The 17,108-nt window shown below is 41.8% G+C and overlaps 1 protein-coding gene across 4 annotated transcripts in view; it reads right to left on the bottom strand.

Moving 5' to 3' along the window:
• Positions 1 to 159: 159 nt before the first annotated feature.
• LOC137874499 (serine/threonine-protein kinase DCLK2-like) overlaps positions 160 to 17,108 on the bottom strand; it is a 20,990-nt gene continuing 4,041 nt past the window's right edge. For 3 of the 4 annotated variants that reach the window (XM_068713201.1, XM_068713198.1, XM_068713199.1), the window contains 15 exons: positions 16,259 to 17,108; positions 12,039 to 12,451; positions 8,906 to 9,032; positions 8,686 to 8,820; positions 8,454 to 8,542; positions 8,031 to 8,103; positions 7,751 to 7,856; positions 7,007 to 7,064; positions 6,718 to 6,837; positions 6,474 to 6,620; positions 6,248 to 6,381; positions 6,073 to 6,150; positions 5,886 to 5,982; positions 5,183 to 5,263; positions 160 to 5,058 (listed from right to left, as the gene is read on the bottom strand). The exon at positions 16,259 to 17,108 is cut by the window's right edge. In XM_068713201.1, the coding sequence (XP_068569302.1) occupies positions 4,933 to 5,058; positions 5,183 to 5,263; positions 5,886 to 5,982; positions 6,073 to 6,150; positions 6,248 to 6,381; positions 6,474 to 6,620; positions 6,718 to 6,837; positions 7,007 to 7,064; positions 7,751 to 7,856; positions 8,031 to 8,103; positions 8,454 to 8,542; positions 8,686 to 8,820; positions 8,906 to 9,032; positions 12,039 to 12,451; positions 16,259 to 16,697 (2,223 nt within the window). In that variant the 5' untranslated portion in view covers positions 16,698 to 17,108 and the 3' untranslated portion in view covers positions 160 to 4,932. The remainder of the gene's footprint in view (positions 5,059 to 5,182; positions 5,264 to 5,885; positions 5,983 to 6,072; positions 6,151 to 6,247; positions 6,382 to 6,473; positions 6,621 to 6,717; positions 6,838 to 7,006; positions 7,065 to 7,750; positions 7,857 to 8,030; positions 8,104 to 8,453; positions 8,543 to 8,685; positions 8,821 to 8,905; positions 9,033 to 12,038; positions 12,452 to 16,258) is intronic. The other variant, XM_068713202.1, reaches the window with a different exon arrangement.

The following is a 17,108-nucleotide window of genomic DNA, read 5'->3' as shown; positions in this document are numbered from 1 at the left end:
TCGTCATTTGAGGAGTTAGATTGTCTTAAAAATCATTTTTAGCTGATTGAACTGAACATACATCAAGAGATTCCTTTCAGGAAAAGCAGCCCAGTTTGTTTCAAAATCCTACTTTCTCTACTTAATAAAAAAATCAGTTCCTGTCTAAGATGAGGCATGATGTGAAATGATCAAACACACACACACACACACACACACACACACACATTCTGCATTTGATAGAAACACACAAAGGGCCTAATAACTACAGCCACCCCGAGTCTCATCTGCATTCAAGTCCCAATGAAGTCACAGTTTGAGGGAATTAGAAGTATAATTTTTTAAATTAATACAGTGAGTTTATCACTGGGTCAGATGTTCCCAAACAGCACTGACAACCTGGACGATAAGAGGAAGTGAATGCAGCACGAAACAGGAAACAAACACAAAAAAATTGCTGCATGTTTAAAATGTCACAATTATGTCAAAGCTCATTGAAAAATTCTGTTAAAGTTGAGTTAAAACTGCAAGCTGCGTTCAAGGAACGTCATTCAGTGTTTGACTTTCTGACTCCACAGTTTGTTTGAAATCTGCGTTTTCGGCAATGAATTTTGAGATTTGTAGATCATTTGAATACCGCTGCATGCAAGAAAAGAAACAAAACACTTTCTTGCAACTGCGGTACCAAACAGTGACGCATTCAACCAATTTTTTTTTGCAAGAAATGCACCAAAAAATAAAGTTTATAAAATGTTCTACAACCAACTAAACCAACGATATGGTTCTTTAGCGTCACTGCTTCTCCCCTCGGCTCTAAAACACATTGTGCGGCGCTATAGCAGTCCAAAGTAACACAAAATAAACAGAAAGGGAGCTGCTCGCTGACCCGGGAGTGGCTACACCGCTAACACCAACAGAAGGCTCCTTTCGGTTTGGTTTAAAGCAAAGAGAAACAGAATTAAGACTACTGGGTTCATAGCAGGCATAGAAGGTTCGAAGGCCGAGCCGCCGACTAGAAGAGTGATACAAATGTGAGCAACGACACGACGATCAGCAACTTCTTAACATCGATACTGTCGGCAATACATCGAAAATAATCAAAATATGTGACATCAACAAAGTTTCATAAATCCAACCTTTTTAAAAAGTATTTCAAAGTGTGTCCAGCTGCATCAAAATGTCATCTTTTGTAACCGTAAATCTGGAATAATAATGCAATTGTTTGTGGCCAGAATTATACAATTTGTAACGACTAATGGGACGTTTTTGTTGTCAAGAAATGATGAGAAAAACTGTTGCATAAACCCAGAAACTGTCAAACTAAACTCCCATGTAAAGCCCCCGCTTCCACTGCTTTCACATTATCTGGTAGAACACTGAATTTAGGGTCTTTAGATTAGAAATCCGTGATAACTTTTCAGAGTTCTTAGATCCTTTGTGATCGTCTGTGATGCTGAATCTTCTTTTATTTTTTACATCTTGTTTGTGTCTTTGAGTTACAGAAACACATTTAGTTCTTCCGAAACGCCGCTTCCATCCTCGTCAAACTCTTAATCGGCGACTCCGGCCAACAGGTCAAGGCCATGGAAAGGTGAGGTGAGGTCATAACGCTTTATTCACTCGACACTTCAAGTCTTCCTTTGATGCAGACGCACTAAACACTCACACTGAACCTCGTACTTTCCACATGATTTCTTTTAAAGTTTAAACATTACACTGTGGAAATCAAACGCGCGTATTTACACACACACACACACACACACACACACACACACACACTCTCACACATCTTCGTCCTCTGATAGCCGGTAACATCAACAGACGACGTGATGGATGTGTGGATGGAGCGACATGATTGATGGATGAGCCACTAACGTCACCTCTCAACAGACACATGACCATATAAGGGAAGAGGTCCGTCGCTGTCCAGACCTTCTACAAGGATCTGGACTCTGAGGTGAAGAACTCCTTCATTACAGTTCCTCAACGTCCCTCAGAAACCTTGGTTTTTTTTGGAATAAGGAGCTAAAACACATTTTCAGTGGTGGAGGAAGTATTCAGATCCTTTACTGAAGTAAAAGTACCAATAACACGCTGTAAAAATACTCCATTACAAGTAATTGTACAGCATTGAAAATGTTACTTATGTAACAGTATGATCAAGAAATTGTACTTTAAAGTATGAAAAGTAAAAGAAAACAAAGCAAAAATGTCCCCTGCAAGTATATATAGTATATATTACTATATTTACTCATGTATTAATGTTTAAAGCAGGAGTTAATTTTCACTATATATATTAAGCTGCAACTAATGATTATCGTAAGACAAAAGTGAGGAAATGTCACGATTATCCAAATGTCAAAATGATTCTGTTTTTTGTCTTTTAAGACAAAAAAAGCAGCAAATCGTCACATTAGAGAAGCTGAAATCATAAAATATTTGGCATTTTTTTGCATGAAAAAACTGTATATACTGTTTGTAGTTAGATTTTTCTCTATTTTTATCAATTAAAGTTCTGATACTGAAGTACAGTGCTTTAGTAAAAGTACTTCAGTGACATTCCACCGCTGTGTCTTTGATTGGTTCTTTTAGGGAAAAACAAGGGTTTTTTTAGGGATGCTGACGCATCATGTTCTTTGATGAGATTGTTTCTTTTCATTGTATTTATTTTAACTGCTACTGTTTCCCTACTTCACAACTGACTCACACAGACAGACACCAACAGACAGAGTGATATTTACAGTATGTACAACGTGTTTTATCCTCCGGTATCTGCAGGCGGGAGGAGAGGCGGAGTTTGGACGGAAACACGCCCCTTGACTTCAGTCAATTGTGAGGTTTATACGTCACTCAGTAAATTTGAGTTACAGTACGAAGGCTGGAGAACGGGTGAAGGACGATAGAGGGGGGATAGGAAGTGTCCTTCAGTGAAGAACACTGAGTCCATGGAGACGAGGCTCATTGTTTTAAGAGATATTTGTGTTGTTTCTATTTTCAAAAACAATCTGGCTTTGGAAAAATTAATACGACCAAAATTGAAGCGGAAATTGGGCTGTAAAAACATTTTGTGATTTTATTTAATGGTGAACAAGAGCACAATTTGTCTTTCCTACAGAACAACAATGGGTGTATTAGTGAGCTTTAGAGGCAGATTTGTTAACAGCCTCCACGCTTTATGTACAGACATGGGAACGGTAGACAGTTTCTCACCCAAATCTTGCCAAGAAGGCATATTTCCCAAAATATCAAACCATCCGTTCAAATCAATCTGCTCCTTTTTCAAAAGCCAAAATCTGTAAAAACCACAAAACAATGAGCCTCGTCCGTCTATACAGCCAATGGCGAGGGCTGGGGGGTCTGAAGCCTATGGAGGGAAAGGGCTGAGATTTAGGATATTAAGGAGGGAATTCATCGGCAGCGTAAACAGGCACAGTACTCAAATATCTCCTCGGGGTTGGAGGGCGCCAAGTGGAAGGAAATGAGAAACGTCCTTCAGGTCAGCGCAAAGGAGGAAGGAGGGTAAAGGCAGGATAAACGGGACGTGTCCCAGAGTAAGTGGAAGACATCCTGGTCGCCAAGCAGCACGGGCTACTGAGAAAATAATGAAATCAGTTGCTAATGTCCCTGTGGAAGTGGTTCTCAGGACATGGGTCCAGTCCCAATGTGTCCAATATCACTTTCATGGTGTCCCCGTGTTGATATGGTGCGTGTCCTTCAAGTAGCAGTGAGGCGACTTCATTGGCGTCTCACCAACTATAAAATGGGACCCCATGTCTTGATGGAGCTCATCGAAGAAGATGTAAATACTTTCCAGTGCAGCAGCAGAGGCGGGGCTTGTGAAAGTCTTCAGTAGATGGAGTGCTGGTCTAGACCGAAGGCGAGGACAGTTTCCAGGAGATAGATTGGATTGAATTTGTTTTCAGCATAGCAAACACCAAGTGTCCTAGACTAGAGGTGAGGAATCCTGGTCAGTCTCCAGTAGAGGAAATGGACCAATGAGAGAGAAACTCATTTGGTGTCAAGTTGAAGCAACAAAGCAATTCTAGACTAGAGGCAAAGGAACTTGTTTGCTTTCCAGAAGATGAACCGGGACGTGTTTCAGATAAGAGTGTGGGAACTTATTTGGTTTCGTTGTTAAAAGGGGACATATTCTAGACCTGATGATTTGAAGGAACTTGTTTGGTTTCCAATACATTTAAATGGGATACATTCTAAACCAGAGGTGACGTGTTCTAGACCAAAGCGGAGTGATCTTGATGGTTTCCAGTTGTTGAAACAGAATGGATTCTAAACCAGATATGAGGGAACTCATTTGGTGTCCAGTAGACTGAGGAGGTGAGGGAACTCATTTGGTTTTAAGTGAAAGAACAGAACGAGTTCTAGATGTTAGGGGAACTTGTTTGATTTCCAGTGGATGAAAATGGGACTGATTCCAGACCAGATCTGAACCAGAACTTGTTTGGTCTTTAGTGGATGGAAAGGGAACAAGTCCAAGGCTAAAGGTGAGGGAACCTTTTCAGTGTCCAGTAGATGAAAGACGACGTTTTGAGGGAACTTGCTTGGTTTTCAGTGGAGGAACGGGGATCTGTTGTAGACCAAGAATGAGGGAACATGTTTGGTTTCCAGTAGAAGAAACAGGCAGTTTGTTCTGGTTCAGATTTAAGAGAACTCATTTGGTTTCCAGTAGGTGTACACAGGTCCTTCCCTCGACCAGATGGTGGTTTAGCTTCCAGGAGATGAAACTCATTTGGTTTCCAAAAGATCAAACCGGACGTGTTCTACACTGAAGTTGATGAAAAAACAGGACAAGATCCGGACCAGATTTAAAGGGAACTGATCTGGTTTCCTGGACGGGTCTAGACCAGAGGTGGGGGGGGGGACCTTTTGGGGTTTCTGGTAGATCAAAAACAAAAAGCAGTGTTTGGTTTCCAGTTGATGGAAGATTGATGCGATTTAAACCAGAGGTGAAGGAACTTGTTTGGTTTCCAGTATTGGGGATTCCTGCTCTGGATCCAGTGCGTCTCCACCAGTCTGTTCCTCAGTGCTGCTCACAGTGGTGGTGTCTACCGGAGCCTCATCCTGAACAAACACACATCAATATAACAAGTTATACTATAGAAGTTAACGTAAGAGTACTCGGATTACTTTTTTTTTTACTGTTTACAGTTACAGTTACTGTGTGTTTGCATGTTTATGCTCTCACCGTCACCCAGGGGTGGGACAGGACCTCCTCGGCGGTGAATCGAGTGTCCACGTTCACCTGCAGCATCTGACTAATCAGCATCTGAGGAGCAGGTCATGTGACTGTTAGCAGCCGGCAGTAAACGGCCTGAATTCATATTCTACACCTGGTGGAAAGTCGCGTAATCATAGAAACTTACAAACATGTAAATGTGGCTTGGAGATGTTTTGATTTGATTATTAATAGACACAGACAAAGTTAAATATGTTGTGTCTAAAGAAAGTAAAACAAACTGACTAGAGTCTGTGATCACAACTCACTTAGTACTCAAAAAGTATTCAGCTAAAGTTAACCAGACCAACCAACAGCTTTATATGGATCAAAAATGACTTCATTAAAATACCAGTGTGTAGTTTTTATCGGTATCTTTTAGCAGAAATGTAATATTATATGAATAAGTATGTTGTATGTGTCGGTAATAGCTACATTATATTACCTTTATTTAACCAGATAAATCAATTGAGAACCACGACCTGGTGGAGTCCGCCATGTTTCTACAGTAGCCCAGAATGGACAAACCAAACGCTGGCTCCAGAGGAGGATCTTTACGTTTTTCGTGTCGTAGAAGTTTCAGTTGGTTGCATTCTGTGACCTCACCACTAGATGGCGTCAGATCCTACACACCGGCTCCTTTAAACTGTCTTTAAAGTCGTCTTTGTGGTACCTTGGCTGGGAGGCTGATGGTGTCCCAGTCCGGAGACGGAAACTCCAGCTTCCCTCTGAGGATCTGATCGAACAACTCCTCCTGGACATTATTCTCACTGAGGAGCGGAAGAAGAGAACTTTTATGAATGAACTGGACCAAAAGACAATTTGACGGTGTTGATGACCCAAACTTTGTGCACACCGACCTTCTAAAGGGAGGGAATCCACACAGCAGGATGTAGGTGATCACTCCGGCCGCCCAGATGTCCACCTTCAGACCGTAGCTACACACACACACACACACACACACAGGTTTTCATTAAAGTGTCTGTTGACCTTCTTAGCTTAGCTTAGCTAGCACCCAGAAACTGATTTCCTCACCCGGTCTCGGCGATGATCTCCGGGGCGACGTACGTCGGCGTGCCGCAGACGGTGTACAGCGGTCCCTCCACCACCGTCGCCAAACCAAAGTCGCCCAGCTTCAGAGACTTGGTGCCGTCTGGGTACTCGCACACCTGCAGCACGCAACACAAGCACGACACTTCAGAATACACACTCATATGTCCAAGGTAAAGGTTGTAATGGTTGTGTGTGTGTGTGTGTGTACCAGCAGGTTCTCTGGTTTGATGTCCCGGTGGACGATGTTCATGCGGTGCAGGTACTTGATGGCTCCAGACAGGTTGAACACCATGGCGCTGGAGTCTCGCTCGCTGTACTTGGTGGAGGAGGTGATGGCGTCGAACAGGTCGCCGCCCTGAAGCCGTGACAATAGAAACGTAAATATGTCTTCATGTTTCTCTGTCGCAAAGACAAACAGGAAGAAGAAGAAGAAGAAGAAGAAGAAGAGGCACCTTGACGAGCTCCATGACCAGGAACAGCTGACTGGGCGTCTCGTCCACCTCGATTAACTCGATGATGCTGGGATGTCGAACCCTCCGCAGCACCGCCACCTCATTTTCTATCAGGTGCTCCTGTTCACACAAACACATTCACAGAGAAATAACTCTCAAAAGGTGGAATATTCTACCGTGTTCTTCCATAGACAAGGTTTGTTATGGTTAAACGGTTCGGTTAAACTCTTGGTTTAAGCATCTTTCATTCATAGTTATTATAATAAAGAGAATGATGTAAATCTGTTACCTTCCCACAGCAGCGAGCTTTATCGATGATCTTCAGAGCGTACTCCTGTCCCGACGACCTGTCAATCAAAACACAACACACACTCCTACAGTACAGAAAATGGCAAGAAATGAAGAAATCCATATCCCAATTATTAAATTAACGAGACGTCTTTAAATGTTTTGTCCCACCGAAAGTCCAGAAAAAAACCTCATAATACTTGATGATGTAAAACCGAGAGAAGCAGAAAATCCTCACGTTTGAGAAGCAAATGTTTGCGGATTCCAGCTATTAATTAATTAATTAATTTATTGATTCATTAATTTTTCTGTCGATTAACGGATCGTTTGAATTTTAAAAATAACCCCAAAAAAGATGACAATGAAGTTTGGAAACAATACAGATCTGACTTATTATTTAATAATAATTTTTTAAATATATTTTTTTAAATCAAGACTTTAATTTGAGTTTTTTTAAAGGCACTCTGGTGCTCAGAAACAATACCACTTCTGTCCACAGGGGCCGCCACAATCAACATGAAAGTTCCTCTGAGTAGCTTTGAAATAAAAATGTCCGTTCAAGACAACAAATACATTTCTCTTGTATTATTATTATTGATTTTTTTTAGATTTTTAATGCAGCTTGTTTTAGTTCCATGTATTTTATTTGTGCTATTTTGTAGAAGTGCAAACAGGATGTGGTTGTTGTCTGTACTGTTAGTGGTATATAAACATTAATAAAGTGTCTATAAGTGACGCTCCTCACCTTTCCACGCACTCTTTCACCACCGCAAAGTTTCCGTCTCCGATCACTTTACCGACTTTGTACTTGTCGTTGATGGTGGAGGAGGAAACTGAGCGATTCCCGTTCACTGTGAGGAGGAGAAGGAGAAGAAGAGGAGGAAGAGACATCTTCAGTTTGTTTTTTTAAGGGCTCTTCAGTCTTTTCTTGAGATATTTCAAAATTTCAAAACACACACACACACACACACACACACACACACACACACACACACACACACACACACACACACACACAGACACACCTTCAACAACGGCGTCGTTAGGCTGCTCACCATCTCCGTTCACATCTGTGGAGGAAGCACGACGAGGAGAGACCTTCAGAGTAAAACGAGAGAACATTTAGTCTTATTTTGAAGGGAATCCGATCAGAAAGAGAGAAGAATGAGTCCCTAATTAAAGATTTAAATAATTTAAGTAAGTCATCTGATGAAGACACAAGTCAGGAACCTATAATTTGAAATTACACAACAAATATATTTATTTATTTTTTTCCATCAGTATTTCTTGTAAATACAAAGACGGTTTCCAATAAGATCCGTGAAAAAACACAAACTGTAATAAATACATAATTTTTAATTTGTAGGCCTTTACTTAATATATGTGATTTGGCTTAAAGTTAAAAATATGAATCAAAAAAATGTATAAATAAATAATAAAGATCAGACCTTGAGACTGCGTCGTGTCCCGGGGCTGGTGGGGGAGGGGCTTGACCTGGACGACTTCCCAGCTGACTGCGATGCTGAGGCCTCATTGGCTACACACACACACACACACACACACACACACACACACACACAAGAGAAAGGAGCCGTCTGATTGGTCCAAAACAATCTATTGATCACACCTGTAGAAACATTTCAGAGTCATGTAGAGCAGTGACTTCCTGTTGGTTCACACCTGGACCAGGAGACCTCGTTCTGGAGAGGCCTTTGGGAGGAGTCCTAGAGGACAGGCTGGAGCTGCTGGGGGTTTTGGGAGTTGTAGTTTTGGGATTGGGATGGGTGGTAGAGCGAGGTGCCTTGACCCTGCATTCTGGAGAGAGAGAGAGAGAATATTTATTAACAGAACGTGTGTGTGTGTGTGTGCGTGTGTGTGTGTGTGTGCGCGTGTGTCTCACCGCTAACAAAAGCCGGTGTCTTGCTGCACTGTGTGAGCACAAAGTCGTCCTGAGCGTAGCGGAACTTCTCCGGCCCGCATGCCATGAACACGTCGTCATCCCCGAAGAAGTCCTGCAGACAGGTCAGCTACACACACACACACACACACACACACACACACTTTAGGAAACAGGGCCGTGACGTACACACACGTGTGACTAGACAGACGACAGACGAGAGACAGAGAGAGACAGAGAGAGAGAGAGACAGAGAGAGAGAGACAGACAGAGAGAGAGAGAGAGACAGAGAGAGAGAGACAGACAGAGAGAGAGAGAGAGACAGAGAGAGACAGAGAGACAGAGAGAGAGATCACTCCCACAAGGGCTTGTCTTTTGTATTCTGCTGACTTTCCTCAGTTCCCATACATTCAAGTTCCTCATCACTGCAGAGTTTCAGCTTTCTTTACTCCAGATGAGGTCAACATAATGAGCGTAGGCTGTTATTTCTAGTCGGTTGACCTTAGTAAGTGATACGTACGTTTCGGGTTTGTGTCTTTATTTGACAGGGACACCAAAGAGAGACGGGAAATAGTGAATGGAACCGGGACTCGGCGCTTGTGTTCGTGTCGTATTTACCCAAATTCATCGTATTTTAAAAGCTAATCAAACATTTTTTATCTAAAATCTGAAAAGTAACTGAAGCTGTAAAATACAGGCTAGTTTCTATGCTAAGCTAACTAGCTGCAGACCCTCAGTCTCTCCCCTCTACCCCCTCGTTTCCTCTTCCTCCATCCCTCCTTTCCTCCCTCCTTTTGTCACTGATTTCACCTCCTTTTGTCCTTGATTTCACCTCCTCCTCTCTCCCATCGCTTCAACTTACACAACGCCTCAGGAACTGCAGTGTGTGTGTGTGTGTGTGTGTGTGTGTGTGTGTGTGTGTGTGTGTGTGTGTGTGTGTGTGTGTGTGTGTGTGTGTGTCCTCCCTTCGTCCTTTCAGTTTGTGCAGCCTCTTCAAGCAGCGGGACGGAAAACCCCATCTCACACACACACACACACACACACACACACACACACACACACACACATTGACACTGCAGTGTGGTCACCATGGTAACCAGCCACCCCGTCCTTGCTTCTCACACACACACACACACACACACACACACACACACACTGTTTCATTCAGACTGACGGAGTCTGAAAGCCGTCTGACGCAGACAAAGAATAAAAGCCTTCATTAAGACACTCGCTGCCTTCAAAATAAAAGCCTCCATTTAGGGTAAAGTAAAAAAAAGTCAAATTCACAATTTCAAGCACGTCTTCAAATTGTTTGTTTTGTCTAAAATAATCTAAAATATTTCATTAGTTATGATAGACGACCTGCCAGATTTATGTTGCCTGAACTTTTTATTTAAAAAAATAAGACCTTTTACCAAAATAGTCGCCGATTAATTTTCTATTTTCTGTCTTCAGCTCTGATTTGAAAGTGTAAGTTGATCTTTCAGTTTGTTAGGAATTTAAATTTGTACAAACACCAAAACAGGAAGTGAATCTGAAGTGTGAAATGATTTGGATTTTCCTAAAATATCTAAATGATAACCTGCTCAAATGTTTTTGGAGTAGCGATTGTACGAATGCTTTTCAGCTGTGTTCATAAACTTATTTTGAGTTCTTTTTTTGGTTTCACTTAAGCAAAGTTACACTTATTATATCTATCAGTAAGAACCATTTTAAAAGCAAAAGAATACGAAAGCTCAAGGGTTTTTAATGTAACGGATGCTTTTATTTTGAAGGCAGCCCACAAGGCCAACGCTGCTGCAGCATCTGAGTAAATGTGTAAATGTGTAAATGTGTGTAGTGTTGTGTGTTTGTTGGTTGACGCCAATGTTTAAATCTGAGCTGCGTTCGCTGCAACAACTTTCAGCTCATTGTGTCACAGCCGACAGCCTTATCTGTACCTTCAAAGAGTGTGTGTGTGTGTGTGTGTGTGTGTGTGTGTGTGTGTGTGTGTGTGTGGTAAAAATAGCCACCAGTTAATGTGTGTTACGTTTTAAATCCCCAACTCTATATGAGTTACATAAAAGAGTTTCAGGAGGATCAGAGCTCATTCAGAGTTACACAAATGTGCTTTAGCCGACTGTCGCAGTTCCAGGGCTTTAAAACAGAATCTGTATTTCACTAAAAGTACCGAATATTAAGCTTCAAAAGAGACTGAGCTCACTGGAAACTAAAAGAGGACAGCTTAAAGACACTCTTTTATACATGAACCAGTAGGAATTTTATAATTCACTGAACCTGTGTCTCTGATTCTACTTAGCGGTTGACATCATCATAAACATATATATATTTTCTTTCCCACATTGGTTTGTGGACTACAGTTTTGAACCCTCTAGTCGCCATATTGTTTTTTGGCCGTCGCCATCTTGGTTTCTGGGCGTCACAATCTTAGTTTTTGGCATTCACCATCTTAGTTTTTGGCATTCACAATCTTAGTTTTTGGCATTCACCATCTTAGTTTTTGGCATTCACCATCTTAGTTTTTGGCATTCACCATCTTAGTTTTTGGCATTCACCATCTTAGTTTTTGGCATTCACCATCTTAGTTTTTGGCATTCACCATCTTGGTTTTTGGCCGTCACCATCTTGGTTTCTGGCAGTTGCCATCTTGGTTTTTGGCAGTTGCCTTCTTGTTTTTTGGCAGTTGCCATTTTGGTTTTTGGCAGTTGCCATATTGTTTTTTTGGCCATCACCATCTTGGTTCTTTGCAACCAGAGGCTACACGAGAGGGTGGAGCCAAGTTTAATCAATCGCTGGATATCAGTTTTTATAAAGAAAACACAATAGTATTCCAGTGGCAAACATTTTAACATTTAATTATCACCCAGACTAAGTTAACTTGTCTGTTCCTACATTTCCCAGCATGCAATTCAACAACTCAGAGTATTCCTTCAACACACACAGTTTTACCCATATGTGAAAAGAGGAAATACTAAAGCAGAAGTCTGTGCGGTAAATAGTTTCTCTATTTCCTGCTCCTGTTTGATTGTTGAGTGTTCCAATGAAACCAAAACCTCCACTGAAGCACCTGAATATCTGATCTCGTATCAATGTGAAGAACTTTAAACCTGATCAAAGAGTCAAAACATCTTCTCACCTGTTTCCCATCCAGCGTGTACAGCCTCTTCACGGCCCCGGAGTCCAGCTTGATGGCCTCCGTGATGTCGGCGAGCACCTGATTGAAGGAGTGCGCCGTCTTCTTGTTCAGGAGGATCCTCACCGCCTTGCGAGGCTTCACGCCGCTGCGGATCACCGTCACCAGCTTGGGCTTGATGAAGTCTTTGCTCTCTCTGCCCTCGCGGCTCTCGCGGCCCTCGAGACGTTCTTTGGCGGAGCAGGCGGCGGTGCTCGCCGACACCCCCGCGGACGCCGTGGAGGGCCGACTCAAGCTCGCGGCTCCAGCTCCGGCTCCGGCCCCAGCGCCGGCACCTGGCTTCCAGCTCTGGACGGAGATCTTGGTGTAATCGACCTTTCGGTAAGGCTCGTTGGAGGCACAAACGTAGCATTCGCCTGAGCAGAGAGAGAGCGGGAAGAACGAGTTTTACTACTGTATATCCGAGAAAATACTGTATGAAGTAAAGTACTGAAAAAACATAATTTAGTTTCATATTCAAGCATTCAGAGATGGTGCGCTCAACAGGCGGCAACCTGCCGAGTGAAGCCAAAGCTTCATTTGTTAAAGCTGCATTCTCTCTAGTGTCCACCAGGGGGCGACTCCTCTGGTTGTATAGAAGTCTAGTCTAAAATGACTCTACTTCTCTCTTGATTTATTCCCTCAGTAAACATTGTAAACATGAGTTTATGGTCTCAATCTCTAGTTTACAGTCTTCTTCAATACAGCATGATGTTCATTTAGTACATTATGCTCCATTTAGAGTCAAACAGACCATAACTACAATAATAATCCAGTTTTTCTTCTCGTAAATTTGTGAATTTTACCCGTAAATTTAAGACTCGATAATCTAATAGATTCTAATCTAATTTTCTCTGAAGATTACCACTCTCCCTCATTTACACTCCCTCCCTTATTTTACCTACGATTGTCCTAATTGTTGTAGATACTCACAGGTTAATCAGTCCTTTACTGTGTTTCTACTACAGCCACATTACACACCATGTGAAGAAATAACCTATCAAAACTACACAGGAGAGGGTTTAGCAAACTGTCTATCAAACCTGATGTAAAAAACATCCACAATAATGCTTATTATATGTTATCTTCTCTGAGTGATGTAGCTTTGATAAAATAAAAGTTTGAAATAATGAAATCTCTCCGGCAGGTTGCAGCCAATCACACGTACAGTAGCCGGCAGTCACTCTCCTGTTTTACCTTATATGGTCACAAATGGCTCACCTCTCTCTCCTCGTCTTTTTATCCCCTCTCTGTCTTTCTCTTGATATATATATATATATATATATATATATATATATATATATATATATATATATATATACACGTATATCTTTTTTATCTGGAGGCAGAGCTCACTATCTTTCCTCTTTTTTTCTCACACTAACTTGTCAGCCTCCCTAACCCTCAAAAACACACCTTCCTCTCCCTCTCTCTCTTTTTTATCTCTATTTCGTGTTCACTCAAACGCTTCAGGTTTTGTGTGTGTGTGTGTGTGTGTGTGTGTGTGTGTGTGTGTGTGTGTGTGTGTGTGTGTGTGTGTGTGTGTGTGTGTGTGTGTGCGTGCGTGTGTGACACCTTGTCTCTCCAGGTGCTGACATTAACATTGCTATTCAAACCAGCTGGACAGGTCTGCTCTGGGCTTTTATTCAAACACCTGGCTGAAACACACACCTCCTGTGTGACCAGCAGAGCAACATGGACTGTGGTTACTGGTTCAATTCCTGCTGAAGACAAGGCCACGACAGGACAGACAGGACTCTAACAATTAAAAAAAAAAGATCTTTTGATGAAAAATCAGAACTTGTATATTGTGATACACAATGACGTCATCTTAATTGATAATAACAACATACTAACTCACATTTTTTAGATAATCTGATTATTTTGCACTAAAGTTCTTAATTAATATAAAATATAAAAGGACCTATGTCCTTATATGTATCATTAGGAAGATATGGAATTAACTATATCGTGATATGTATCGTAATCGAGATATAAAAGAACCTATATCGTGATATGTATCGTTATTAAGATAGAAAAGAACCTATATCGTGATATGTATCATTATCGAGATATAAAAGAACCTATATCGCGATATGTATCGTTATCGAGATATAAAAGAACCTATATTGTGATATGTATCGTTATCGAGATATAAAAGAACCTATATCGTGATATGTATCGTTATTGAGGCGTCCGAGGCTGTAACCAAAGTTCTTAACTTCCTGTCAGTTAGTGTGTTTTTATAATTCTACAATACTTGCGTAAAAATAAGTCAAATTTCTACGTAAACTCCAATATCCACCATAAACGGTGTTCTTTACTATTTAAGTCACCTACGTTTCCCTCTCTGGCAGGTTCTGTTTGGAGTTTATTAATTCCACGAAGCGCTTGAAGAGTGATGCATCTGTGTCTCTGGCGTAACAGCTTCCTGGCTCTCACACTCATTACTGGACATTACAACCAGTCACACATCAATATTGATGTTAAGTGATGTTACTCAGCCACTGGTCTGTTTCTGTCTCAGTCACTTTAGACAGAGAGGAGCAGCAGACCGGACATTACAAAGAAACATTTATATCTGAGATTCAGATTCACTGTCAGACAAAATCTCCGGAATATAGCATTATATGAATAGACAGTGAAGTCGACTGTTGTATAAAATGTCTTTTAAGTTTGATTTTCAATATAAAAGCATTTTGAGATCATACTAGGTTAATTTTAAAGTGGGATCCCCGTTAAAGAAAGATTAAATGGTGGATATAAAGTAGATTTTATTCGCATTGTGACTTCAGTATGTATCTGTATATATATATCATGAACGTATGATGTGCAGAAATAAATAATTCAAGTGGGTTTGCAAAGACAGAGAGCAGAGAGGAAGGAGACAGTGAGGAAGGAGACAGTGAGGAAGTTGAAGGAGACAGTGAGGAAGGAGACAGTGAGGAAGGAGACAGTGAGGAAGTTGAAGGAGGACAGATCGATTGATCGATCGATGCAGAGAGTGACAGGTAGTCTGGATGATCTCGACTTGGTGGTAGTGGACTGTGATGTAATGTTACAGAACACCAGACAGTTCAGCCACAGTGACAACGCAGTTCTTTGTCACATAAAAGAAAGTGACAATATTATTATTGCTTCACAATAAATGATGAAACAGTGGGCACCTTGTATGGCAGTAGCTGTACTTTAACAAAGACACCACGATATATTAAAATTTCAGTTTTACGAGACGGTTTTCTTGCATAAATAAATGCCTAGTTTTTATCCCTCCTTTTTTTTACTTTTTATTTTTTGGTATGCTCCAACTTTCACTCACTTGCTTCATAACGCTCTATGTTAAGAAACTATTTGACTGATGTAACGAAGCAAAGGAGTTCAACTGGTTACCATAAAGAAATCAGAAATGTATCGGGCTTTATTGTAGACCGTTTATAAGAAGTGGCGTTTTTGAAGCCCAGAGTTCAGCATCTTAGCCGACGCCATCTTGGTTTTTTGGCTGGCGCCATCTTAGACTGCGTTCCAAATCACATACTCTAGTACTTAATGCAGCTGCTCTACAAAGTACAAACTGTTGCCTGCAGTATTCATTCAACTGAGATACAGTACTTCCTCATTATATTTTACCTTTAACTTTGACCCTCTTGCTGAGATATCTGCTGCGCAAAGGATTGTGGGTCGCAATAGCCAGAAAAGCATGCTGGCGACCGGATGTAGTGTAGTGGTGTTTTTGGCCAACTGTATTTGACATACTACGTATTGGGACACAGTAAATGTTTTTCTAATATTCTAAATAGTATGGTAGTATGGTTAGTGGAACACCTTGTTAGAGACCTGTCAATCACAGTAAGCCCCGCCCCCTAAATCATCCCCTGCTTTATGGTCTGTCTGACTCTAAATGGAGCATAATGTACTAAATGAACATCATGCTGTATTGAAGAAGACTGTAAACTAGAGATTGAGACCATAAACTCATGTTTACAATGTTTACTGAGGGAATAAATCAAGAGAGAAGTAGAGTCATTTTAGACTAGACTTCTATACAACCAGAGGAGTCGCCCCCTGCTGGACACTAGACAGAATGCAGCTTTAACACACTTCAGTGACTTCACATTTAAGACCTAAGATGTTGAACTATTACTTTAAGGAAAGTGTGAGAGTAAAGAGAAAGCCGTGAGTCCTACCTTCCACCAGCTCGTCCATGCTGGTGATCTTCTTGCTGCCATCAATGGTGTAGATCGACCGCACCCCTTGTGGCAGATGCAAGTTATCCGCCAAAGAGCGCGTGAGCTCCATCAGCAGCGCATCGTAGGAGCGGAACCGGTCGCTGGAAACGGCGTACACCAGACCCTTGAAGTACCGGTCTCCGTTGCGGTAGAACCGGACCTTTTTGGCCCGTTTCTCCGAGGTGAGCGCCTGCAGGGTTCGGGTCCGGTAGTAGCTGCAGTTGGCGCTGTGGGCGGGGCTAGGGACCAGGCTGCTTCCCCGGGAACTGGGTCCAGACCCGCCGCCGCCGCCTGCGCTGGCGGTGGAGTGATCTCTCTTGGTGCGGGTGGAGCGACCCCGGCGAACCTTGTCGCGTTCGTCGAAGTGCTCCAGCTCGAGTGTCTTGCTCAAAGACATGGTGAATACTGGTCCGGTAGCGTTAAACAGAGTCCCTGCTACATAAGATTCATCTTCCAACAACCATAAACTCTTATCCTGGTTACCTGGCTTCTAGCTTGTTTAGAGTTTGAGTTTGGTGACCCGGTAGCCTTTTTGTAGACACAGTCATCTGGTTGTAGTCCTCAAAATGTGGTTTTAAATTCTCAAAAACCCAGCTGTAATCCCTTTGGCGTTCAGACTTCTACTAGTCCAGTTGCCCCAATGAACCCGTTTGAAGAAAAGTGGGTATCTGGTTCTGGTTGTTTTTAGTTTTTAGTTTAACTGCAGTTCCTGCAACCCAGGTGTCATACGAGTAAAAAGGTAGTAGCTTCAGTGTGAGATTACCCTGCTGTAAATCCAGTGGTATCCTATTTAAACTTTATTTAATAC

The sequence above is a fragment of the Cebidichthys violaceus genome, unplaced genomic scaffold (genome assembly GCF_023349555.1).
Source record: "Cebidichthys violaceus isolate CVI_PGR_0920_01 unplaced genomic scaffold, fCebVio1.0.p SCAF_19, whole genome shotgun sequence".
Taxonomy (NCBI): Eukaryota; Metazoa; Chordata; class Actinopteri; order Perciformes; family Stichaeidae; genus Cebidichthys; species Cebidichthys violaceus.
This window is presented reverse-complemented; position numbering and strand designations above follow the sequence as displayed.